At 37.5% G+C, this 26,124-nt stretch overlaps 1 protein-coding gene across 1 annotated transcript in view; it reads left to right on the top strand.

The window, feature by feature from the left end:
- The window catches only part of GBE1 (1,4-alpha-glucan branching enzyme 1), a 301,333-nt gene that overhangs the window by 193,457 nt on the left and 81,752 nt on the right, over window positions 1-26,124 (top strand). Inside the window, exons 8-10 of the mRNA XM_058661769.1 lie at window positions 12,908-13,023; window positions 16,590-16,717; window positions 23,735-23,833. Of these exons, the coding sequence (XP_058517752.1) occupies window positions 12,908-13,023; window positions 16,590-16,717; window positions 23,735-23,833 (343 nt within the window). The remainder of the gene's footprint in view (window positions 1-12,907; window positions 13,024-16,589; window positions 16,718-23,734; window positions 23,834-26,124) is intronic.

Raw genomic sequence — 26,124 nt, 5'->3', positions numbered from 1 at the left:
TTAGAAATGTGCTTTTTCTTTTAACATATTGCTGTCTCTTTTACAAATATGTTATTTTCCTTTTTACCCCAACATTTTTGCATTGCACTTACTATTATATATTTAAGTTGCTATCAAAGAGAGTCAGCAGCTTTGGTTCTGAAGCCTGAGTTCAGATTCTGACTTCAGCTCTGTCCGGTACTGCATCCAAGTGAAAATTACGAACTGCCACTAGTAAAAGGCAAATTTTAATTCTAGAAGTCAGTAAATTACATGGCCTGTGGGCAAGAGTGACTGCTCTCAAGTTAAATTGACTGTTGTTAAACGCATTGTTATTTATGTGGATTTCTGTATATCTCTGGCTTTATTGCATGCCAATTTAAGAAGCATATTATAACATACAGTAATAATATTGTTGTGACACTTGCCCATTTCTGCATTGATAGCATCACTGAATGTTAGAAGTTCTAGCCTGACCACTAACTTATCCTTGATGCCAATATGATAAATTATGTATGTGCATAAGTTCTTGGTTCTATTATAGCAATGTGGGTGAATGATTAAGCTAGTTGTTGTGGAACCTTTTGAAAATCCAGGTAGCAATGTGAAAATGCAAAATTCATCACTAGAATAAACAAAAAGGAACTGACGATTCCTTAAGGATACTGCTTTTTTTTAATATCTTTTTTTAAAGAGTTATTTATTTTTGTTGCAAAGTCAGATATACAGAGAGGAGGAGAGACAGAGAGGAAGATCTTCCGTCCGATGATTCACTCCCTAAGTGACCACAACTGCCAGTACTATGCCAATCTGAAGCCAGGAGCCAGGAGCTCTTCCAGGTCTCCCACGTGGGTGCAGAGTCCCAATGCATTCCGCCGTCCTCGACTGCTTTCCCAGGCCACAAGCAGGGAGCTGGATGGGAAGTGGAGCTGCAGGGACTAGAACCGGCACCCATATGGGATCCTGGCGCATTCAAGGCGAGGACTTTAGCCGCTAGGCCACTGTGCTGGACCCGAGGATACTGCCTTTTTATATGATTTTTTCCTTTTATTGTCTTCATCAGGGATTTTTGTAACACTAGGTGAAATTTTTCACTATTTAATCATGAACATTCTTATTTGAATATAGGCTATACATATAGATCAATCTGGATTTACTCTCTAGGGACTGAATAGATGCGCTTTTTTTCTTTAATTGGGCTCCATGTTTACACGAAGCCAATTTATGTTAAAACTTCTAATAAACAAATTTTATATTAATAAGAAAATATTATTTGTAACGATTTTAATGGTTTTAATTTTTATCTTGTAGTAAACATGTATTAAAAGGGATTATAATCAGTGAAAAAGAGTAAGGTGATAATCTCTTATTGGAATGTTCTAGGTGTATAAATTTTTATTTAGTTTTAGTCACAAAAATACTTACCTAAAAACCTAACCTTCATTAATTGCAGAACTTTTATGGAAACTCAAGGGATCATAATCGTTGCCTATATTGTAGTTATTCCAGGGGAAAGTGTTTTATTGCTCTCAATTTTCATTTCTTATTGCAGTGACTTTAAAAATAGTACTTCTAGTTGATTTATTTTCTGTTTCAGAGTTAACAGCCAATCTTAAAAATACTGATTTTTTAAAATGAGTTTCTTAGCCCTCTGCTCATACGTAAATTATTAATACATTTTGTGAATTTTTTTTTAATTTTAAAAGATGTAGGTTATGGCTTCTGCGGCGTTGGGATTTATGTTTTAAGTTTGGTAGATAGGACTGTCTCTCATGGTTCAGTTTATCTTTTGTTGTTTTCCAAATAACATTAATATGTGAAATAGCATGGAAGATTTGTGAACCTTATGCTAGACTTTCTGTAATGAGTACTTTGGATAGAAAGGAATTGATAACTTAGTTTTTTATTCATTTTGATTGTGGTTGCTGTTTGGTTTGGGTTTCAATTCTAAGTGTGTGAATTTTCATATTTTCAGATAATGTATAACTTCTTGCATATAGCAAAATGTTTGACTTTTAGTCTTGTTTCTGTTAATGTATAATGAGGTGATTCAAATTATTTAATCTATATCCTGAAGCTGAGATGGATCTTGATTTGACTAAGGCTTTCCAGTAAATTTAAATTAATAAGAATATATAGAATTAAATGTAGAACAAATAACATAATACCCTCTTTTCAATAATCATCACACTAGAGACATTAAATATATGTTTATATTGATTTGTACATGACTGGGTAGAGTACAGTTTTCTTGTTTCCTAGGCTTATTTCTTTCTACATTACAAATGTTGAGTTACTGTTATTAAGTGAAGTAAGACATAATTTTCATAAATTGTTATCAAACAAGGATACTAGGTAACTTTAGTTTTGTAAAATTACACTTAAATACATATGCTTAATGATAGAATCAGCTGGACGGAGAAGAAGAAATTATCTGGAAAGCAAGTTTAGGGATGGAGGGAATCCGACTGGAGAAACGGAATGCCGGGGGCATGGGGCAGAGAAGGAGAGCAGAGTAGTGTGGAGGAGAGAGTGGAGGGGAGACGAGTTGAGATAAGAGATTGGTTTCACTGAAGCAATTTATAAATTCAGACATGCGTTAGTCAAGAAAGGAGTGAGATTTGATAGTGAAAGAGTGTGTCTCATGCAGTGTGACTTTCACAAACACATATATTGCTAGAAAAGGAAAAAAAAGGATATTTTCTATAAAGACTAAAATACAGGAGAAATGTGATTGAAAATAGGAAAGAATATTTGGATATTGTATGAAGATATAAAGCACTGAACTGGCGCATAAAAACACTTCTCATTCTTTCTTGCCCTTATCAGTTCACTTCATCATATTATAGTGTGAATTTTTGTCCCCCTTAACGCTCAATGCTAGTTTTGAAGACCTAACCTCCTAACATGATATTGTTAGCATGCAGGGCTTTGTTAAGGAGTTCTGCCTTCACAAACAGGCCTGGTGCGGTTATGAGAGGGACCCTTAGAGCTCCTTGCTCTTTCTCTGCCCCATACATTGAGACGTGGACAGTCTACTGAGGAGGCTCCCACCCTTATATGTGTGTTCTCCAGAGCTGTGAGAATTAGATGTTTGGTGTTTATAGGGCCATCCTGTTACAGCATCCTGAAATAAGACAGATGGCTAATTTGATAGACATGTTGCTGTAAAATTTGCTTGTATTAACCAGGTTAGATTCAGGGTTTTTTTTCATCTTTATTACTTTTATTTCCTACTTTTCAAAGGCATAGGGGATAGTAAACATGACCTATTTACTGATCTCAAATGATACATACATCTTAAAATAATTATACTAACTTAATTATCTCTGTAATTTTGAATAAGAATAGTGAAACTTTTATTCCTGGTGACTTTATTTATTTATTTATTTATTTATTTATTATCTCATTTTATGACACAGTTTCATAGGCTCTATGATTCCCCCAGCCTCACCCAAACCCTCCCCCATATTAAATTCCTCCATATTGTTACAGTAGTACAGTTCATAACCAGTCATGCTTCCTTCATTGCAGGAATAGACCATGCAGAAAGTACAGCAATTTCATTCTGAGACCATCCTTGGTCTGAAAGTAGAGCTGGCAGAATATCATCCCCTCCAATGAAAAGCCACTACACAACTTCAACAATAGAAAGAAACATGGAAATTTACAATATCATGGAGTTAACTGACATGGTATTGAGTGACCAATATGAAAATGCAAGTTCTTAACCACATCCTGAATCAGTTTTTTTTTTAAATGAGCCTTAAAAACTGCATACTAGAAATCTAGTTGTATGCAACAGATAAATATTCTTACTATGCCTGTGCAAATAGGATTTTCAGTTTCCTCTGTGTCTCAATGCCTTTCATATTAAATGAGAATAGATAGGTTTCTAAAAGCTCCTTACAGATAAGAATGTGGTATTTGTCTTAATCTGTATTGAGTATGTTCACATCACTGTCACTCGTTTTGATTTGAGCCAAAAAATAACTTCATTTTTATAGATGTTGTCTTAGAAAAATGTATTATGTATCTGTCTATATACGTGTGTGGAGCTAGCTGATTTACTCTGGGTATATTTTGTGGACACACCTAGTAAATTCCACCTACTATCTCATCTGTATCCCAGTATCAGAAATGACCTGGTTTAAAATTGTGATTTTTAGACATCAGGATACTCAGGATTTGGAGTCCTCTACTTTGAACAGGATGATTCTAAGCTCTTACTAAGCTTTAAAAGAGTATTTACAATAAGATGCTGGACTCTATGTTTGGTATACGCTTGCAATGGGGAAATCTCAACTGAACTTGAGCTGTGGTTATACAACAAGGTGGAGGAATCCACCATGGTGGGAGGGTTTGGGGAGGGGTGGGAGAACCCAAGTATCTATGTAACTGTGTCACATAATACAATGTAATTACTGAAGTTAAATAATAAATAATTAAAAAAAAAAGGCAAAAAAAAAAAAGATATATTTCAGAAGCAAGTCTTTTCGTTCTGGGGTGTTCTTTGATACAGGTTTATTTTTTTTAATTATTATTCTTTCTGGATCCAATCTATTTATTCATTATTCATCTGCTCATATTTTCTGTATTTTTATAATTCATCCTGTATGGTTTATGTGGTAAATGTTTATCTATTAAAAAAAAAAGAGTATTTACATGCATCGGTTCTTTGAAAAATTAATGTTTTGAAAACAAACTTTATGAGAAAGCAGGAAAACATGATTGAATTAAAAAACCAATTATATGAAACATTTTCTAATCTATGAATCGTTCAGAGAAATCCTTCTAGAATGGGTTATTGGTTGCTTCACATTTATCTTTTCTGTTTTGTTGTTTATTTGAAAGACAGAGGGAATGACAGAAATCTTCCATCCATTGGTTCTTTCCCCAGATGGTGGTAATGGCCCAGGGTGAGCCAGGTTGAAGTCTAGACTCCACAGCTTCATTCAGGTCTCCCCCATTGACAAAACACTCAAGCACTGAGGCTGTCTTCCCCAGCTTTGCCAAGTGCATTTGCCAGATCAGCAATGCAGCAGCTGGGATTTGAACCAGTGCCCTTGTGTGATGTTAACACTTTGGTAGGGGGCTTAACCTTTTGTGCCACAGCACTCATCACCACAACTCTTGCTTTTTTTTTTTTTCTTTTTTTAGCAGACTCTCAGATTCACTTTTGCTCTTACTGCTGGTCCATGCCATTCTACGCAAACACACACAGGCCTGTGTACCTAGAGACCCAGAACTATTCCCTTTAATGTAGCCATGTTTTTCTAACTACTTGCACAGAAAACAGGCTTCACAATACAGTTTAAATTGGCAAAAAACACACTGGGACATAAATGAAAGTGTAATTAGAAGCATGTAACATATAAAGACACAATATACTATCTTTTCTTGTTTTCTGGGGGATATTTGTTTAGACTTATAGAATTATAAATGAAGGCAGTTTTTATATAAAATTTAATAAACCAAGTATAGCATAAGCCTAAGGGTAAGAAAATGCTTTGCTCTGATAATTAATATAGACACCTGTGGGGCTAAGTGGATATAGCCTGATTTTAAACGAAATAAGAGATAACATGCAGTGTTTTTCTTTCTGGGTCCACCTTGTTTCATTCAACATAATGTCCTTCAATGGCATCATTGGCTACCAATAGTAGAATTTCTTCCTTTCTTTTAATTGCTGAATAATGTTCTGTGTGTATATATATACCAAATTTTGTCCATTTATCTGACGATATACATTCTTAGTTGGTTCCAAGTTTTGCAGTTATGAACAATGCTGCTATAAACATGATGGCACAAGTATTTCTGATACATTGTGTTCAAATATTTTTGGATATACCCAGTTGTAGGGTTGCTGGATTATATGCAGATTAATTTCTAGTTTTCTATAAAATCTTTACACTGTTTTCCACAGTGGCTGCCCTAAATTACATTTTCCTCAACAGTGTAGGAGTGTTCCCCTTTATCCATTTCCTCACCAGCATGTTTCAATATCTTTTTAAAAATATCATTTTTTAAATTAATTACATTGTATTATGTGACACAGTTTTATAGGTACTGGGATTCCCCCCACCCCTCTCCTAACCTTCCCCCCATGGTGGATTCCTCCACCTTGTTGCATAACCACAGTTCAAGTTCAGTTGAGATTCTTTCATTGCAAGCATTTACCAAGCATAGAGTTCAGCATCTTACTGTGCAGATAAGTTCAACGGCTTGTTGGGGAGACCTTCTCTGGTCTGAAGGTAGAGCAGGCAGAGTATCATCCCGATCAATTAAAGGCCCCAACATAACATCAGCAACAATTTATAACGTTATGGAATTAATTGACATAGTATTGAGTAACCATTATGTTGAAAAACTGCAAGTTCTTAACCACATCCTGTGACTACTTCATTAACATTTCAATTTAAAGTATCATTTTTATTGTAATATAAGACTACCTTTTTTTTCCTCAGCAAGCTACACATTTCTCATAAAAGATAAAGTCTTAAATTACCTTCTTTTTTCAAGGTTACTCTATTGCTTCAGTAGGAATATACAGATCAAGATGTAAGATTTTTCTTCATGGTTTTCTGATGAACTGTTTAATAAATGTTCATCCACAGAAACTGTGGAATAGCTAAGAGGTACATATTTTTCTTCATAAGTTTGCTATTTAGTCACTGTTTAAAAATGACTCCTATTTATTACTGTAATATTAGTGGGATTAGTAACATCCATATTTGGAAAATCTCAGAGGTTATTCTAGACTGCAAATAAATTGAACATTAGGCAAATAGGCTTAGGTTGCAAAATGTAACTTCATTAAATAAATGTCATTATATCTGATTATACTTGCTTGCCAAGAAAATTTGGCTCTGTTTCATTTTATTATAAAGTTCATTGGCAGAATGTGAAATAATCAACAGTTTTTGACTTTAAAGATATTTCCCAAAAATCTTAGTACTAGAATTATCACTGTGACAAATTTTCCTTAATAAATTCCCATTACTTGATTACAAGGTTGAATATTTCACACATCTAAACTAATTAGAATCCTTATATTCTGATTGCCGGAAATAATTAAATGTATATATTATTCATCCATATTTTCAGTTTCTATACAAGTCACTTGTAAATGAAACTTTTTTAGTCGTTTGCAATTCAATGGGAAGTCTACATAATTTCCTTATGATTTTCTTGATTTTAGGGATCTTGCTTGTATTTCACAAAAATAAAATGGGAATGAGCTGATCTACAGATTTTAGCAAATGTGGGAGGCAGTTTTAGTTCTTACTCCATCTTCTGATTAATTTTAGGCTATAAAAAGAATAATTATAATAGCTCTGTCTCACACATGCACAATACCATATTCATAATGACCACTGAAGTATATATTTTCTGGTATTCTCTTGTAAAAGTTAGTGTCTAGCTCCTCTAATTTTTCAGAAATAATCTGCCCAATACTTTGTAAGGGTAAGCTTTAAAAGTCTTATGTCAATAGATTAACCTGAAAATCTAAATCTTGCCTTGTCTATTGCAATGCGCAAGAAATAAAACCATGTTCCTAAATTTCATTTTATTTTTATGGGACTCTAATCAACTGATAGATCAGCTGTGTTATGGGCTGTCTGATGACATTTTGAGGTAGAAAAAGTAAATTGCCTGTTTTATTGTACCCTTTGCCAGACATTTTCATACTTTGACTCAGAGCAAACCATTTAGTTGAGGTGATTCAGTTCATTTATTAACAGGAAGCACATGGAGCAATATTTCTAATTCACTCATAGCTTGGCGTACATCATAATTCCTTTCCCTCTCAAGTCCCTAGAGAATGAAAACTGGAACTTATAGGTGAGGAATTTGAAAATTGTAAGATGAAAAGTAACATTAATCATCTTTTAGAAACCTCTATTTCATTGATGACATGGTCCTTAAGCTTATTCTAGTGTTCTTTCTCAAAGGAAAATCTTAGATTTGGTTAAACAGGTTCTTCATGTATGAGATTAACATTTCATTGTCCATGTTGCTGCTAGAGGGTAGTGCTCACAGCACAGCGCTTCAGCTGGATGTCCTTACATATTTATATTTTTAATCTGCATTTAAGATTCTCCTGCTTGGCTTTGGGGTCTGGAGGCCTCTGATGTAAAAATCACTTGAGAAAAAAATTTTTTCCCTAGTAACCTATGATACTTATTTTTATAATTATATAATAAGCGTAGAATTCTACTTTAGAACATAAAGGAATTGACATGGCCTAAGAGAGCATAACTTTCTCTGAAAATACCTGTCTTTAAGATCATTACATGACAGGTGGCTGCAGACTTGGATTTTCAGAGCATACTCACAATTCCTAGAGCCATTAAAGGCTTCTCACGGCTCCTAAATTCTTCTTACAACATTTGGGGTATGCAGAACTCATGCTTTCCTTATGGGAGTCGGGTCTTTGAGGCTCACTGAGGCAGGGGGTGCCTAGACATAGGCTTCCAATAAAACCCTGCTGAAGGAGTCTTCTTGCTGAACTTCCCTGGGGGTGAAGACTAGTACTATGGGAGCAACGTGGTGTTTCGTGTTGCAGTCAGATCAAGAACACAAGGGGACTTTGTGAAGTTCACAACTAAGTTTCTCCTAACTTTAACCCATTTGCTTTGTTTATTTGCTTTATGCTATTTTGCTGTAGCAAATCTTAGCCGGGAGAACAAGTATATCTGTTGAATCCCCGGTTGAAGGACTCCAGAGAATACCTAACCTGGCAATGCCTGGAGCAGCATCTCCCCAGTACTTTGGCATGGAATAAGTTTATTAATATAAGAGTTAAATGTACTGTCTTCATCAAGTTGAATGTTCACAAGTTTTAAAAGAACAAAGTCATATCTCCCTTCCCAAAACATGGCAACTTACAGTTGACTGTCTGACAGTTTTGGGGCCATGTAGGAGGAATGGTTAATTATAGACTCAGACCTCGTTCTTCCTGGATCTCTGAGTATGTCTCAAAGGTCTTGATTTACTTACACGAACACTACCAGTCTCTATTTTTCATTTCATTAAATTAGGCCACTGAGTTTATGCAAAGTCAATCAGTTTGTCTAGATTCATTATGGTAAGCTGATAAGAATCACAAACTTCTTACCACAGAGATACTGGAAAATGCTTAATAAATCTGTCCTTCCATTCTTTCTTGCATTATTTATTTTTCTTATAGAACAGACTATTCTTTATAAAACATTACTCTTTAAGTTTTTTTTTAACCTAACCATCCCTTATGTAATTTTGGAAAATTCATTTATTCAGATAATGTTTCTGTTTTGCTTTCCATTTGCTGTTACTAATTTTAAAGCTTACTTAGATTTTAAAAGTAATGGAAGTTTTCTTTGCTCATTTTGCTGTGGTTAGTTTTCTCTTCTGTAAAATTTTGTGTATCTTCGTTCTTTACTGTTTTTCTCGTAGGAAACATCCCTTTTATTTAATTGGTGACTCATAAATCAATTAAATTATTTTAAAGCATTAGAAATTTATCATTTTAAGATTTATTTGACACTGAGGTTTTCCATATGCTTGTTTAAGATGTTACACATATTTTTATTACTCCTTTTGGTCAAGAGCAAAACAGATGGCAGTAATGGAAATCAGCATTACTTTTATTAATTCTGCCTTTAATTCCATATGCCATACTGATTAATGTTTTCTTTTTTATTTACTTTCTTAATGGTCGTTACAAAAGTAAGGATTACAGTTCCATGTGGACCACTGGGTGTGAAGGAGAAGATCGAGATGTGGGAGAGTGGATGACAGAAATGTTTCTGCCATCTCTCCTGTGTTGGGGTGGGGAGCTGCAGTGCTCCTTGTTGTCAAACTACATCAGTGCCAGGCGATGGAGATGGCCCCTTGTTGCTTCTTCAGGGACCTTAGTGGGGGAAAGTATGTCCTCAGGTTATTACTTGAGTGGTGGATGGGTAAGATTGACATGGAGCAAGGGAGGCGAGACTTCTGGCTTGTGGATTCTTATTGCTGGCTGGAGGCTTTCGCTCCAGTGTCTATGGCTGTGTCCCCCACATCGAACACATGATTGATTTTATTATATAATAGATGACCTGTTCCATCTATCATCATTGAGGTTCTTCATTGTTCACTCTGTACATGTTCTAAGGCCTATTGTTTGCCCATCACTACCTCAGAGTGTCCACAGACTTATGTGCTTTCTGTAGAACTTGAGGTTTTGTACCACTTGGATTTCTTCCCACTTTTTGATGGAGTACATAAGTTTTTCTTCTGAATAAAAGGAGCTGTCTTGTATTTCATGTGCATCTGGGTATACTTTTCATCCTTGCACTGGAGTCAGTCGTGGAGGTGGCCTGATCTTGTAACACATGTTCCTCAGCTGGACTGCATGTCTATGGGATATTTCCTGAAATGGGAACCCTGCCCATTTATGACACTCATGCATCAGTGAGCCCAATCCTGACCATTGGCCACCGACCTGGCCAGCTCCAGCTCAAATTCTCATGCCCTGGTAAATGCTATGGCCTGGTCTGGACCGCTACCGTCCCCATATCTCATATATTTCTGCAAGTATGTCCCTTGGACAGGGGGCTCCTTCAGAAACTCCACCAGGCTGACCTCCCCAACCCCAGTTTCCATGAGTTAGTCGAGTGCAGTGGTATAACTTGGTTTGCCATCAGGCTCATCTCTCAGGTGCACTAGTGAATACAGCAGTCCAGTTGGATAGATCCCTTGGACCCATACTAGGCTAATCCTCAGAATCAGCTGTTGTGTGTGCCAGTGAGCATCTGGCACTCGTGGGTGCAGGTAGGTGGTGTGGGCTGGGCCGGGCTGTTCCCAGACCCAGCTGTAACATTCACTAGTGGAGAGAAGTATTTTCTTGTTCCTGATTAAATTCATTTCATTTCCCATTTTGCTTTTCAGTGAATTATGATAGCATTGGCTCATCCTCAATTCCAACTCCCCCAACCAAATAATATAGCTACCTAAAACACATCTAGCCTGAAGTTTCTGTGGTAGAAATTGACAAGTAATATCCACAAGTTCAATGTGGTGATGGTAATTTGGGTCAGTCTAAGAAAATGTAGAGTTTCAGAGACTGGAAACAGCTAGAATCTATGTTCTTTAGGAGCGGTCAAATTAGAAGCTTCAAGATACTCTTCAACCAGAACAAATTCATTGTCTTTCAGATGGCTTGTGATCTCTGGGTTATATAGTCATGTCTTCAGCTCTGTCCAAAATATTTACAGTTTCAGCCTAAAGCGATCTTTCATTTTATCTTTCACAACAAAACTCAATATTTGTAATTAAATTATTAGATTTGAATGCTCTTTTGAAAACAGTTTTAAAAGACTATTAACATACAAATTTATTGTTTTCTTCCTGAAATTTTCATTTCTTGTAAAACTTTCATGTCTTGACAAAAATATAGATGGGTGTTAATTGATGGGGTTTATAGGATTTGTATGCCTTCTTCCTCTTAAAAGTCAGCTTATTAATTAAAGGAACATTTTAAATCAAATAAAAAGTAAAAAAAACTATATAAAACAATTTTGGTTGTATATTGCTGAAGAATATTTTTTTCTAAAACTGTTACACAGAATTTTCCACTTAAGCTGACAGTGAGTATGCATTAGTGGAAAAAACAAATTCCACCTTCAAGTTTGTTTAACTTACACATTTTGAAGTCTCTGCCTCCTGTTATATATCTACTAAATTGTTTCAGAATTCAATTTTACTTTTTTTTCTACACTTAGCTTTTAAGTTTTCAAAACTCCAATGTAGATTATTTTAACTTATTTAAGGCAGTTAATTACCGACAATACTTATTTCCCTGAAGTTTAGATTTATAGTTCTTGAATTGATTGTGATAACTTAATCTCAACTTGTGTCAGATTGCTCTTTAATATACAGAAGGGTGAAAAAGTACATAAATTTCAGCTGGATTGAAGATTTGTGTTCACTATTACAGCTTTGTCATTAAACTAAATGAGGTATTAAAGTCTTAAAACCAAAGTTATAATAAGATAGGGAATTCAACCATAACTGTATGACTAACAGAAATACAATTGATGATGTCCTTTTTTCAGTTGTCCAAAATAGACTTGTTTCGTGTGGCGTTTTTAATTGAGTTACATAATTCTTTGTTTTCCCTCTATTCTTATGGATATATAACTTGTCTGTCTTCCTTATTAAGTAGATTCTTGGTAATCAAATTTTTTTTCATGTGACATCTACAAAACAATAGTAAGATATTGTTTACCATGTGCTTATTTTATCAAAAGTTGCTTTCATCATTCATTGTTTATTTTGTATTGTATCTGTTTGAAATTGTGTCACAAGGAAATACTTAAGCATAAAGTTTGGAAGTCCTTTTTCTACTGATAATGAAAATACATTTTCAGAAAGGGGAAAGATTCAGATAGTTAGTAGTGATGTTTTGCTTGAAAGGCAGATACCAGGGGAGAGAACTCTTTTCTACTGATTTATTCGCCTAGATGCCTGCATCAGCAAGGGATAGACCTGGCCAGAACATGCACTCAGAAACTCATGTGACTGGTAGGAGTCTAGGCACTTAAGCATCATGCATGCCTTTCAGGATGCTTGGCAGGAAACTGGAATTGGGAGCGGACTTTCCTGTACAAATACCTGTGCAGCGCTGTGGTGGTCAGTGTTCTGCTTGCTGGGGACATAGCGTTTAACAAAACAGAGTCAGCTCCTGGAGTCTCAGATATTTTTTTTTCCCTCAATAGCTTCATTTAGAGTGAATTTCATAAAACAAATGACATGTTTGTTAGGAATTTGCTGATTATTTTATAATGCTTTTGTTGAACATCTGGATTCTTGGGAAAGTGATTTAGAATTTCATTAACATATGGCAAGGATATAGTGAAAATGATCCCTTTGTGCTAAAATTCATGTTTCTTTCATATTTTAGCTGGGAAGTTTTGAGATTTCTTCTGTCAAATATAAGATGGTGGTTGGAAGAGTACGGCTTTGATGGATTCCGTTTTGATGGTGTTACATCCATGCTCTATCATCACCATGGAGTGGGTAGGTAACTGATCCATCACAGATGACACTAAGGCCTCAAATCTATTTATTTATTTATTTACTTATTCATTTATTTACTTATTTATTTTAAAGATTTACTTACTTTTATTGAAGTGGCAGATGAACAGAGAGGCAAGGCAGAGAGAAAGATTTTCCCTCTCCTTGTTCCTAGGTGGTCGCAAAGGCTACAGCTGAGCTGATTTGAAGCCAGGAGCCACTTGCTTTTTCTTGGTCTCCCAACCTGGTGCACAGTCACAAGGCTTTGTGTCATCCTCTACTGTCTTCCAAGGCCACAAGCAGGAAGCTGGATGGGCAATAGAACATCTGGGACATAAAGCGATATCCATATGAGATCCCAGCACTTACATGGCAAGGATTTAGCCACTGAGCCATTGCATTGGGCCCTACTTGTTTATTTAGTGTGAGAAAATTATAACCAGGTTTGAATTTCAGTTGTGGAAGGTTCAGTGACTGTTATTGGTGGTTTGATTTTTATGAATTTCACTGTGCATGTCTTCTCTGTAGTCACGTTTGATTCCTATTTTGTAAAAGATAAATGTAAATACGTTCTACAAATAAGTAAAAATTTTCCTTTGAATTGAACTTAACAAAGATTTTCATTTAACTCTTTGAAAGAGTTGCAGGGAGAGGGGAAGAGACAGCCATATTCCATTTGCTGGTTTTCCCTTCATTGGCTACAATGGCCAAGGCTGGGCCAGATGCAAACCAAGAGGCAAGTACTTTATCTGCGTTTCCCACATGGGTGCGGGGCACCAAACACTTGGACCATTTTCCACTGCTTTTCCCAGACCCTGATCACACATTTGGAGTAGAAGTAGAGCAGCTGAAACAGGAAGTATTACCCTTATTAAATGCCAACATCACACATGGTTGTTTTTATCTGCTCTCCCCAGTATTGATCACTAACGTGTAACTTCTTAGCAGCATATTGTCTTTAATATGTAGCTCTTTTAATATTCATTTAAAAAGCCATTTATTGGGACTGATGCAGTAGTGTAGTGACTGAAGTCCTCACCTTTAACACCCAGGATCCCATGTGGGCGCTAGTTCTAATCCCAGCAGCCCTGCTTCCCATCCAGCTGCCTGCTTGTAGCTTGGGAAAGCAGTTGAGGACAGCCCAAAGCCTTGGTACCCTGCAACTACTTCAGAGACGCAGAAGAGGCTCCTGGCTCCTGGCTTTGGATTGGTGCAGCACCGGCCATAGTGGCTGCTTGGGGAGTAAAACAATAGATGAAAGATCTTCCTCTCTGTCTCTCCTTCATATATATTTCTGACTTTACAATAAAAGTAAAATAAATTATATATTAGTGTATTTGAAATATAGAGAAAGGGAGAAATAGACATAGATAGGCAAACAGAGAACTCCAGCATGAGAAAGCGCGTGTGTGTGTATCTGTCTGAGAGAGCGAGAGGGCTCCCATTTGCTGGTTTGCTATCCAAATGCCTGCTGTAACTAGGGCGGTGCTTGTGAATGTCTCTCTTGTGGGTTGCAGAGACCTACCTGCTTAAGCTGCAACTTGCTGTCTCCCACAGTGCATAACAGTAGGAAGCTGTAATTGGGAGTAGAGCTGGGTCTCAAACTCACTTAGGAACTCAAGTATAGAATGTGGATATCCCAAAGACTGTCTTACACACTGTAAACAACTCACAGTCCTACTTATTCTTAATCATGGTGCTTCCTCCAGGATATGCTTGCAGGACAAGGTGAGTTGTATAACATGCCAGGTTCATTCTTTTTTTCCATCCAGGAGGAGCTGACTTAGGGCACAGGAAAGTAAATGTGGCAAATGTGAAGATCTTTTGCTGGATTACATCACTTGGCATGCCCTCCAGAAATTCGCTCTATTGAGGTTGGGTATCTTTCAGAAGTCCGTGCTCTAGGGAAATGAACTAAGTTGAAGGATATAAGATTTCTTTTTTGAACAGACTAAGAACTTGTTTAAACATAAATGAAGAATTGCTCAACATCTTTTTCTCCCTTAGAAAACTAACCCTAAGGTTGCTCAGTAAAAGGGCACATATTATATCTGAGTAACTCAAGTTAAACAGTTTACATCAAGACACAGAGTATTTTATTTGGTAATTCAGTGATGAAGAGACATCATAAAATTTCTAGAAAGGAAAGAAGTTTTTTGTTTTAGTTTTTGTTTTAGCTGTATGACTAAAATATGTGACTCTATCCACATTTCATTGCAAGAAATAATGTCTATAAAATTCTTAGGGAAAAAAAATATGACTCAAGAATGGTATCATAGGCCTGTGTTCTGACACATTGGACTAAGCTACATATTATGATGCTGGAGTCCCATGTCAGAATACCAGTTCAATTCCGAGCTTCTTTCCTTCTTATCCAACTTCCTGCAAATGTTCCTGGGAAAGAATTGGAAAATGGCCAAAATGCTTGCATCCCTGACACCCTGATGAAGCTCTGGGCTCTGACGTTGGCCGGGCATAGCCTTGGCCATTGCAGCCATTTGCAGAGTCAACCAGAACAAGATCTCATTTTCTCTCTCTTCCTCTTTCTGCTTCACTCTGCCTTTAAAGTAAATAAAATAAACCTACTATAGAAAAAAAGTTTGATCATTAAATGATAGTTGCTGGGAACTAGATAGAGTGAGGTGTTCTGGTGCAGGAAATAGGAAAATGTTGTTGGAAGGCAGCAAACTTTGCATTAGGATGGATAAATTCTGGAGATCTTATTTTCAACATGACTACTGCTGTAGGGGTACTTCCTTGTTTCCTAAGATTTAAGAAGAGAATATTTAAGTGTCTCCAAACCACCCCAACACACACAGATGGTATGGGTAGTAATGTGTGTATTAACTAATTCCATAATTAATCATCATACATTGTATAACTGTATCAAGTAATTACCTTATATACCTTGAATTGGTCAAATTTTCCATTCATCTATTTAACATTTTTTTTAAATGAGATGATACCCAAAATGAAAAAGAGAAAAATCCAGTAGTTGGATTTCTTTTGAGATGTTAAAATGGGAGAATTTGAAGACTAAATCTTCTATAATTATGTTTGAAAATATGGCTCAATGATAAAAGTCATCACCCTGGAAAAAAAAGAATAACAAATAGAAGGACTAAGTTGAGAGGAATAGGATCAATATTGTCATAACTTTATGATGTTTCTTATGTATTCTTTTTTTAACCTCAGAGGATTAGATTGAAGCAACACTCACATCTTTTTTTTCATATGAAAGAAATGTATTGAAAATTTCAAAAGTAAGATTCCTTTCAGTATGATTTCACTTTTCTACTGAAAATTTTAGTTAGGTTTAAATATTTAATTTTTCTGTACTATTGGTAAAAATGCATTTCTAAGATTATTTGTCTGAACTCTGAGTATTAGCTTAGAGTACTTTTATAAGAGAAATAAAATTTTTGCTGATGGTAACATTATCATCACATATTCTTAGCTATCCGTACAAAATTCATAGAAGCAAAGCTAATTGTTCAGTGCTTATGTTTGGTCAGAATTAAGACTGCCAAGTGAACATAATACATTCATGTTTATTTTCTGATCTCTAGGCCAGGCTTTTTCAGGAGACTACAATGAATACTTTGGACTACAAGTCGACGAAGATGCCTTGGTTTATCTCATGTTGGCCAATCATTTGGTTCACACACTGTATCCAGATTCTGTAACAATAGCTGAGGTAAAATCATAATGATCTCTTACCCTCTGACTTTGGTTAATTTAGAACGTTCTATCAGCATACTCTGTTTGAATAAATAGTCTCATGTTGTCAATAATTGCACTAATGAAACTACACGCTGACTGTGGTACATTGTCTTGTATGGATGGCACAGCGTTTAGAATTCACTGTTTCCCTATTAGGAGCTAATGTGTAGTAATTACTGACACCCTTCTGTTATAAAAAGGAAAATGCCAGTGGTTACAAAGTAAAATATCATAATCAATAGACAGGTACTTCTTTTTTTTTGTTAAGATTTATTTATTTTATTACAAAGTCAGATATACAGAGAGGAGAAGAGACAGAGAGGAAGATCTTCCGTCCGATGATTCACTCCCCAAGTGAGCCGCAACGGGCCGGTGCGCCAATCCGAAGCCGGGAACCAGGAACCTCTTCTGGGTCTCCCACGCGGGTGCAGGGTCCCAATGCATTGGGCCGTCCTCGACTGCTTTCCCAGGCCACAAGCAGGGAACTGGATGGGAAGTGGAGCTGCCGGGACTAGAACCGGCACCCATATGGGATCCCGGGGCTTTCCAGGCGAGGACTTTAGCCGCTAGGCCACACCGTTGGGCCCGACAGGTACCTCTGCCAAGACATTTAGCATAGGATAAAATTGAATATTTACAAGAATTTTTTTCTTCTTGTTTTGTCATTTGAGATGGCATAGAATGGTAACTGTAAGTTCCGCTGAATCCTTTCTTGTTCTGCTATGATTACCTTTCTTGTTTATGCTTTTGCTCTAAGTTTGCCAAATGTTCACTAGTTATTCATGATTACTGAAGGTTCATGATTAACTGTCCCAAAGCTACATGTAATAATATAATTTGCTATATGCATAATTGACAATTCCCCTCTTGGTGATAAATGTGATAAATTAAGAAGTTTGTTAAATGCTTATGCTAATTTAAATTTAGTGCTAAAATCCCCTTGGTTTTCTGAGTCCTCTAACTAGAAATGATTATTAAAATTGAATTCAGTAAGTTCTATGCAAAATATAGTGTTTGGTGTATGAAAGAATTCCCACTGTTGTCAACAAATTCGAAGTTAGTGTTTATTCTCATGTGGTTGTAAATTAGTGGAGTGAAATGCAGAGGTAAATATTCTCCCTTTAATATTTATTTTTTATATCCATTTTTGTAATTGTGACTGAAAGCCATATTCTTCCAGCTCAATGGTGTCATTTTATTTTTTGTCTCTGGACAGAGAAGAGCAGTTGGGCTTTCTGCAGGTCTTCTAGGTTCTGTGTATCTTTCAGGAACTGAGTAGCAATCCTGAGTGGTTGAAATAAATTATTACATAAGATCAAAATACAAACAAAAGACCCTAATACACTATAGATACCTACTCTTATTTTATACTCTCTGCCTACATGCCTGTGTTTATAACACACATATCTAACAAATGACTTGGTTAGAAGTACTTGGTGGAGTGAGTGTATTTTAACATTAGTCAAATTGTATTTTAGACTTTTATTTTGTCTTTTATATAGTTCATCTGTCAAATGTAAAACAAATAATTATTTTGTCAGCTGTATTTTTAACAATACAAAGCTGAAATGTTACAGGTGCCAAATTGCAATAAACGATTAATAATAACACAAAAGTTGGTACTAAAGAAAGAGAAGCAATTATTTAATAATAGAAACTTAAAATGGTTACCATGATCTTGGTGTTCATTTCAAATAAAACAGTTTCACCATCTAGGGAGCGCTCACCTGACTGTCAGCATTTCACCAATGAAACTTTGAGAGTTTGGCTTACTTAATATTACTTAATTTTTGAGTTTTAAAAAACAAGATCTGTGTCCAATTTATTCTACTGAAATCAAAAAGTATTTCAATTTCAATACATCAGTTTTCTGTCTACAGAGAGGGTCTTTAAAATATGAAATTGATCCTCATGACCTCTTCTTAAGAAGGGGAATGTTGTGTAATGAATGAATAATATTTTATGTAAAGTCTTATAGTAGCAACATAAATATAATTTTAATGAAATTGCAAAATTAAAACATTATTCTAGAATATATAAACCATTCTACATAATTAGATTTGTTATGTTAATTAAAGACATTTTTAATTGCAGTTTTTCCCTTCTGGAAGAGTCTGTCCTAAGTCCTCTTTAACTATTAATGAGCTAAAAACTGTTTTGTTTTTATTTAAAACACATACAGAGCATGTTCATGCTGCTGTATCTGTATACACTGCCTTTTTTGCGTATTTTTATTTTGTTCGTTAAACTTACCTTTTTTCATTTTGAAACATGGAGTTGAGAAAGGAAAAGAGCAACTGTGCCACCACCACCATTAAGGCGGGTGGGGCCAAGGTTTGTTCGGCCTCAGGGGTTGGATGGATGGAGCTCCCAGCAGTGTGGCTCAATGATTAGGGCCCTAGACCCAGCTACCAAGCTACCACTGCCAACACCTGGACGAATCCTGCCCAGCTAATAGCGAGCTCTGAAGTTTTGGGTGTGTGGAATTACTGCCTAAGGACATCCATGGATAAGGCCACTGTACATTTTGGTGAGGAATGACTCCTGAGTGACTACCAATAACAAGGCCACTGTACTTGCAGATGAGCGAGGGGACTGAGACCTGGCAGCGTGGAGGGGAAAGACTGGAAAATCTGTATGGGTCACACTGATACACCAGCTCACATGGGAGTCCTGAAGTGACCTTGTTAGCATGCAACATTGCTGACCACCACATGCCAGTCCACATGAAAACTCAGGCTGGGGACCTGTCTAGCAGGGCTAGATCCCAGTACCTGACTGAATGTCGGAACAGACGGGTCACATTAAGTAGGGCCATAACACTAACCAGTATGTGAGAGAACCAGCTCTGTGGGATATGTGGGCCAAACAGAAGTACTGCTGGTTAGCTCAAGAGTTGGAGTGGAGACATCCTGAGCTAGGTGTAACCATGGAACCTGCCATCACTCATGGGTGCATGGATCAAGAATAGTCTGGGCTGGTCCAGGCTAGAGCATCTGCATGTGTATCCTAAAATAGGGTGTCAGGCGGACCGAGCTGCAATATTCACCAGTTCATACAAGGCCAAGATGGAGGGGCAGGCTATGCCAGGCAAGGTCCTACTACCCGCTGCCATGCATGAGTTCTGGGTCTGGGAGTAGGCTGAGTGGGGGAATGTGGGAAACTTTCCTAGTGGGTGATAGTTCCTGCTGGTAAGCATGTGGTCCAGGTATGGGGGTCAGGCAAGCTGTACAAGGTAGTTCCAACTGTTGGCAAAGGTGTGGGTTGGTTTTCGAAGGGGGCAGACCTGGCAGGGCCAAGCAAACCTTAATTCACTGGCAAGTGCAGAAACAAGCTTGGAGCGAAGGTCATGCCAGGCTAAACTCTCACAGCTACCAGTTTGCATGAGCTAGGGATGGAAGCATACTTAGCAGGGTCAGGTTGCAGCACCTGCCAGCAAGAGTTGGGACTGGGGGCAGGCCAGGATACAGCATCTAAAGGCAAAATCCAAGACAGGGAAGGGACTATGCAAAGCTGGCTCAGAGTAACCACTGACATGCAAGATCGATGGCTGGGAACAAGCCTGGTTGGGGAACTAAGGGGATGCCCTGGCTGGATTGTAGTTCCCACTGGTGAGTGCAAAGGCCACAGTGAAGGCTGCTATCTGGTTTGGGCATGGCTGCATTGTCCCTTGGCACAAGTGTGGACTGGGTCTGGTGTGCACCAGACTGGGCTAGACTCCAGCACCCACCGGTGTTCATGAGAAGCAGGGTAAGTATAGGTTAGGCTAAGTTAGGCTAGGCTAGGTCTCTGCCCCTGCTGTGCCACATTGAGCTGTGTTTGGATATGGTCCAGGCTTGGCTGGGCTGTAACATCGAACAACAAGAATGGGTTCAAGGCTAGTCAGGAAAGGCCACTATTTCTGCCAGGACAGTAGGTGAACTAAAGTGGGTCTAGCTCATGTACCCACCAATGGACTCATGTACCCACCAATGGGCTCAAGAACTTGCAGTGGGAGAGCTCTGAATGAGTAGCTTTGGGAACTCCTCTGTTGAGACACAGTCCCTGCAGGTGAGTACAAGAACTACGTTAGGGAGCAACCCACAGCCGGCCAGGGAATGGTACCCATTTGTATACATTTGATACAGGTTGGAACGAACCAGGTAAGGCCAGTTCACATCACACCATGGTGAATCCGAGTACCAAAATGGAGTGTGGGTGGATCCGGTTTGGGTTGCAACAGAAGCCAGTTCACATGCAGGCCAGAGCTAGGGACTGGCTGGGCTAGACTAGACTATAGCTTTCTTAAGTGAGAACCGAAATTGGGGATGGGTTGGGCCCGGCCAGGCCACAGCACCCACTGCAAATACCAATGTGAGCTGAGCCATACCAGACAGGGCCACAGCACCCAACCAACACACGTGAGACCCAGGGGGTCGAAGCTAGTAGGGGGATTTCGTGGGGTTTACCTGCTGGACATCCACTCCCACTGGTGAGTTGGGATGAGGACAGACCAGGCCAGGCAGAGCTATAACACCTGTTGGCCTTACATGAACTGGATCAGGGGAAAGCCAGGCTGGGATGAGTTTTCCTACTGGTGCATAGATAAACCACAGTGGGATTCAGTTATTTGGGCTTTGCTGCAGCAGCTGCTGGCAGATAACTGGCGTAGACAGATAATTCTGTGAAGGTAAACTGCAGAACCATCTGGAGAGTGTGTAATCCAGCAGGCTTGGGGTGGGAAGAAGGAGAACCTGAAAGTGGCCCAGGAGGAGTACGTAAGGCGGGCCCTGGCCAACAGCTTTCCTGTCAAGGAAAATACACCCCAAGCTGCCAGGCCGTTGCTGCCGCCGGTGAGGCCCTCTTCATCTCTTACCACACCTACTAAGCGAAGGTGTCCTCAGGCTGCCCCCACTCAACACTCCAGGCTTCCGCCCCCTCCCCCCTGCACACTCACTCTTGAAGAGGGGGCTTCATGTGGGGCTTCCAGGCTAGGTTTCCCATCACTCTTGCCTCCCTTGTGGCTTTGGTGTGTGGTGTTGTCCGTGAACGTTAACTCCATCACTTTCTCTAGCTCACTGCCAATAAACAGCTATTTAAAGGGGGGGAAAAAAGAAAAGAAATGTAAAACATCGATGCTGAATAAAATATTATTGGCTAAGTTTTTATTCTGTGATACATATCACAGAATAAAACATATATAAATAAATGATATATATTATATATTATAAATATATTACAATAATATAAATTTACTTATTTACAATAAATATTATTTACATCTGTATTATATATGTGTGTGTATATATATATATATTGCAGTCGTCTGTATTTATACTTCTATTCCATTACTTTGGGAATCTGAAGAATTCATTTGCTCCCTTTTTTCTAGTTTTGTGTGGGGTTTTTTTGGCAGGAAATGTGTTGGTATGATGATGTGGCCTGGGGAAAGGGCCTCTGAGCTAATTCTCAGAGCTCACTGGATAGTCTTCCATAGGCAGCAAGTGAAACAATGATCTCAGGAACACTTTAGAACATAGCACAGTTAGAAAAGCTGTGACAAACTAAGGACTGACTCCACATTTCAGAGTGGTCAGAGTACTTACTATTGGAAACGAGATGGTAGGAAAAGAATTGGGAAGGTGTAAGTTTCTCCATCTCAGTTTTTATATATACACATTGTTCAGTTACCACACAACATATCATGTAGTCATGCCATGATAATAAATATATGCATAGGTCCCAGTTTTTGAATCTCTGAAAGTCAGATATTTACTCACTAAGTACCCACTTTGTTCAACGCCAGGTAGTTCTCTTTTCTTCTACATTGTTGAGATATGTCAGTGATTAAGAGCAGCAGTAGCAAGAGTCACTGCTTTAATGATTCTTACATTCTAACAGGGAGAAGGGAAACATAATTGAATACTAGATTACATAGTAAGAGCTTACTGTATGATAGCTAGGGATTTTGATTTTCTGATTGTTGAATCTGGGAAGCTATTGAAGGACAGTAATAGGAGCAGAGTAGGTGGGACTCTGGAGACAGTGTCAAGAGACGGGGAAGATGGGCATATCATAATACGTGAGGCATGTAGAAATGAAGACCGATTTTGTGGCTATGTGAAGATATTTATTTGAAAGGGGTTACAAAGTTAAAATTGATAATACCTTGCTCCTTTTTTTTGTTCTTCCTTACAGCTGCTGTCTATTTTATTTGCTACCTATTGTTAATAGACTGTCTTCAGTTTCCTTTTCCACAAAAGTGCTTGCAGGGCCCGGTCTCCCAAGGGTTAACTCCACAGCTTAGCTTGTTTTGCAGGGGGTAACAGGATGCACAGTCTTGGCCTGATACATTTAGGTCCTGGCTTGACCACAAGTTCCTGCTTCCCTGCTTCCTGTTTGTCAGGATGCCCCTGGGGGTTTTAGGAGCTGCTTAAAGGTGGAAAAACAATGGGAGGAACCAGAGAGTATAAAAGGCAGGCTGGAGTTCAATAAAGGGGCACTCTCTTTGCATGAATGGCCCAGTGTGTGTTGTCTTCTTTGTAACCCTAGTCCCTCTGCTCAATTTGGGATATATGGCAAAGCGGGCGTTGCTGACAAGTGCTCACAAATAACCCCCAGGACAAAGCTAAAAAGAAAAAGAGTAACAGATACCTGGCCACTTCCATTTTTGAGATTGGTCAAAGCAGTACTAAAAATAAGCTGTTACAATAGTTATGTAATAAACCTAAACACATATGTTTTTGCAATAATTGTTTTCCCATTTTTCTATTTAGAAGAGAGAAAAATCAAAGCAGCCTTAAGATGACAAACATTTTAGAAAGGAGACATTCAGCAAAACTCTTACTGTGAAATGAATTATACTGTCATGACTTCATCCACTTTTATAGTTATGACATCAAAACACCCCAGAGCTACACATCCCTGTATTTCTTGACCATCCGTGTCAGAAGAATGTAAATTCACAAGTTGGCCAATAGGAACTGAACATGTTGATGCGATTTGTTTTTAGGATGTATCAGGAATGCCAGCTCTGTGTTCTCCAATTTCACAAGGAGGAGGTGGTTTTGACTATCGATTAGCTATGGCAATTCCAGATAAATGGATCCAGGTAAGAATCTATGTAAAAATCTACCCTACTCTCACCACCATGCCTTGAGTTTTATTTATTCTGCAATTTAATTTTGGCAGTGATTATCAGTTGTAATCAGTTGCAGACCTTTCATATGTATGTCAAATCTTTGGGTTTTCGTACAATATTTTTTCAAAACATGAAAGTACTCCACTCTTAAATAGTCACATTCACATTCTTGTTAGGCAAAATGGAAATGTAATTAATAAATTTTAGCCAAATAAATGGAATTTTGCATTGAATTGAAACCGCAGCAGCTAATATTTATAAAACATTAAACATCTGCAAAGTGTTTGTTTCTGCCTAGAAGTCATCCATTAATGTAGCAGTCACTCTGTAATTCCTAGTACTTGCCTCATAGTATGGGCCTTTCTCAACAAATCTGGATTTATCAGTTACTTCATTCAGCACGTAAAAGTCCTCATGCAGGCTTAGGAATGAGTAATTATACATGGTACTTTGCGCATCATTTTTCAATATAGTTTTATTAAATTTAATGGCAGCTCAAATAGTTTGGATTATATATTTTTTACATTTAATGTTTGCCTAAAGGACTAAACCTATTATACATACTTCAGTTTAATTCAGAACATTTCTTAGTGGTCATTTCTATTATCATTGGCTCAATATGCATAAGGAGTCAGATAATGATAGCCTTTTGATGAGTCAGATAGTGTAGACATGAACTAGTCCCATGATATCACAATGCAAGAAGGGCTTAATTTTTTGTGGAAAAGCTGTAGCACCTACTCTGAAAGAACTAGTTATTTTAATCATTTCCATTGGTCTTTTCTGAGTTCTCATGCAGTTTTCAAGGTTGTGGACTAGTGATTTTTCATCCATAATGATTACTTAAATGTTATCATGTTCAAACCTGGCATTTTCCAAATACCATCAGATTTACCAATCAAACACACAAATGAGTGTGTTGTCTTTAGCACATTGGAACTTTTTCTTTCTTTCTTGCTTGCTTCTTTTATTTTTAGATGGTGCAAACTGCATGTTTCTCACCTTGGTAAAATGTTCTTTATCAGGCCTCTCTTTTCCTGCTTCTATGATTTCATTCATTTTTGTTTTATTACCTCACAAATATCAAATTTTAGGGTTTTTTTTGAAATGATTTTCTACTGAAGACATGTCTCCATTCTTTGTATAGAACCAAGAATATTTCAAGTGGTATATCGATCTGAACGTATTTTCTGATCACTCATAGTAGCTCGCAGCAAGTTACATTCTGAGTACTAATGGCAGCTTTTTAAAAACCTTAAATTTAATAATTAACTTTGGTGCGTTATATGGTTAACACATTGTACTCGGCAATGCATCCTACAAGAGAAGCAGCATTTGTTCTATGTTTATAATATGATTGTCATATTTTCTTAGATTGTAATTGCTTGGAAGGCAGATGCCATCTCTATTTTATGTAATTATTTAAAAATACATTACCATAGTATTTACCATAAAATATTATTTAGCAAAATCCTCTGTGAGCTGATGTTGTGGCTAAAAAGGTTAAGCTGCCTTTGATGCTGGCATTTCACATCAGAAAGCCACGTTGAATTCAGACGTCTCTGAGCTGCTCCTTTTCTGATTCAGCTTCCTGCTAATATATCTAGGAAGGTGGCAGATGATGGCTACAGTGCTTGTTCTGCTCTCAGCCTTGTGGGAGAACTGGATGAAGTTCTAGGTTCCTGGCTGCAGCTTGACCAAGTACCATCTATTGAATGCTTTGAAGGAGTGAGCCAGATTTGACTGTCTTACCTCCCCCATCTCTCTCACTTTCTTTTTCTCTTTCAGAAACATAAATAAGTTTGTTTCCTCTACGTTCAAAAAATTGTACATTTAAATAATAGAATGAACAAACAGCATTTCTGCTCCAATGTTAATAAAATGCTAGAGTATTAAATCAATTGAAAACATTACCAAATGTATTTGTCACAAACTATTATCCTTCATATTTTTGTTGTTCAGAGAAACATGTGTTTTTTTTCAAAATCAGTACTTTGTAATATCATGATGTTATTTTAATCATTTAGTGAGCAAATATATGCCTATCTAAAGTATGCAAACTTTGCAGTATCTTATTTAATTTGACCCTTTTTTTTTCTATGTTTATTTTTTTTTATTCATTAATTACATTGTATTAGTTTCATAGGTACTGGGATTTCCCCCACCCCTCCCCAAACCCTCCCCCCTTGGTGGATTGCTCCACTCTGTTACATGACCACAGCTCAAGTTCAGTTGAGATTCCCTCACTGCAAGCATATACC

The sequence above is a fragment of the Ochotona princeps genome, chromosome 3 (assembly GCF_030435755.1).
Source record: "Ochotona princeps isolate mOchPri1 chromosome 3, mOchPri1.hap1, whole genome shotgun sequence".
Lineage (NCBI taxonomy): Eukaryota > Metazoa > Chordata > Mammalia > Lagomorpha > Ochotonidae > Ochotona > Ochotona princeps.
This window is presented reverse-complemented; position numbering and strand designations above follow the sequence as displayed.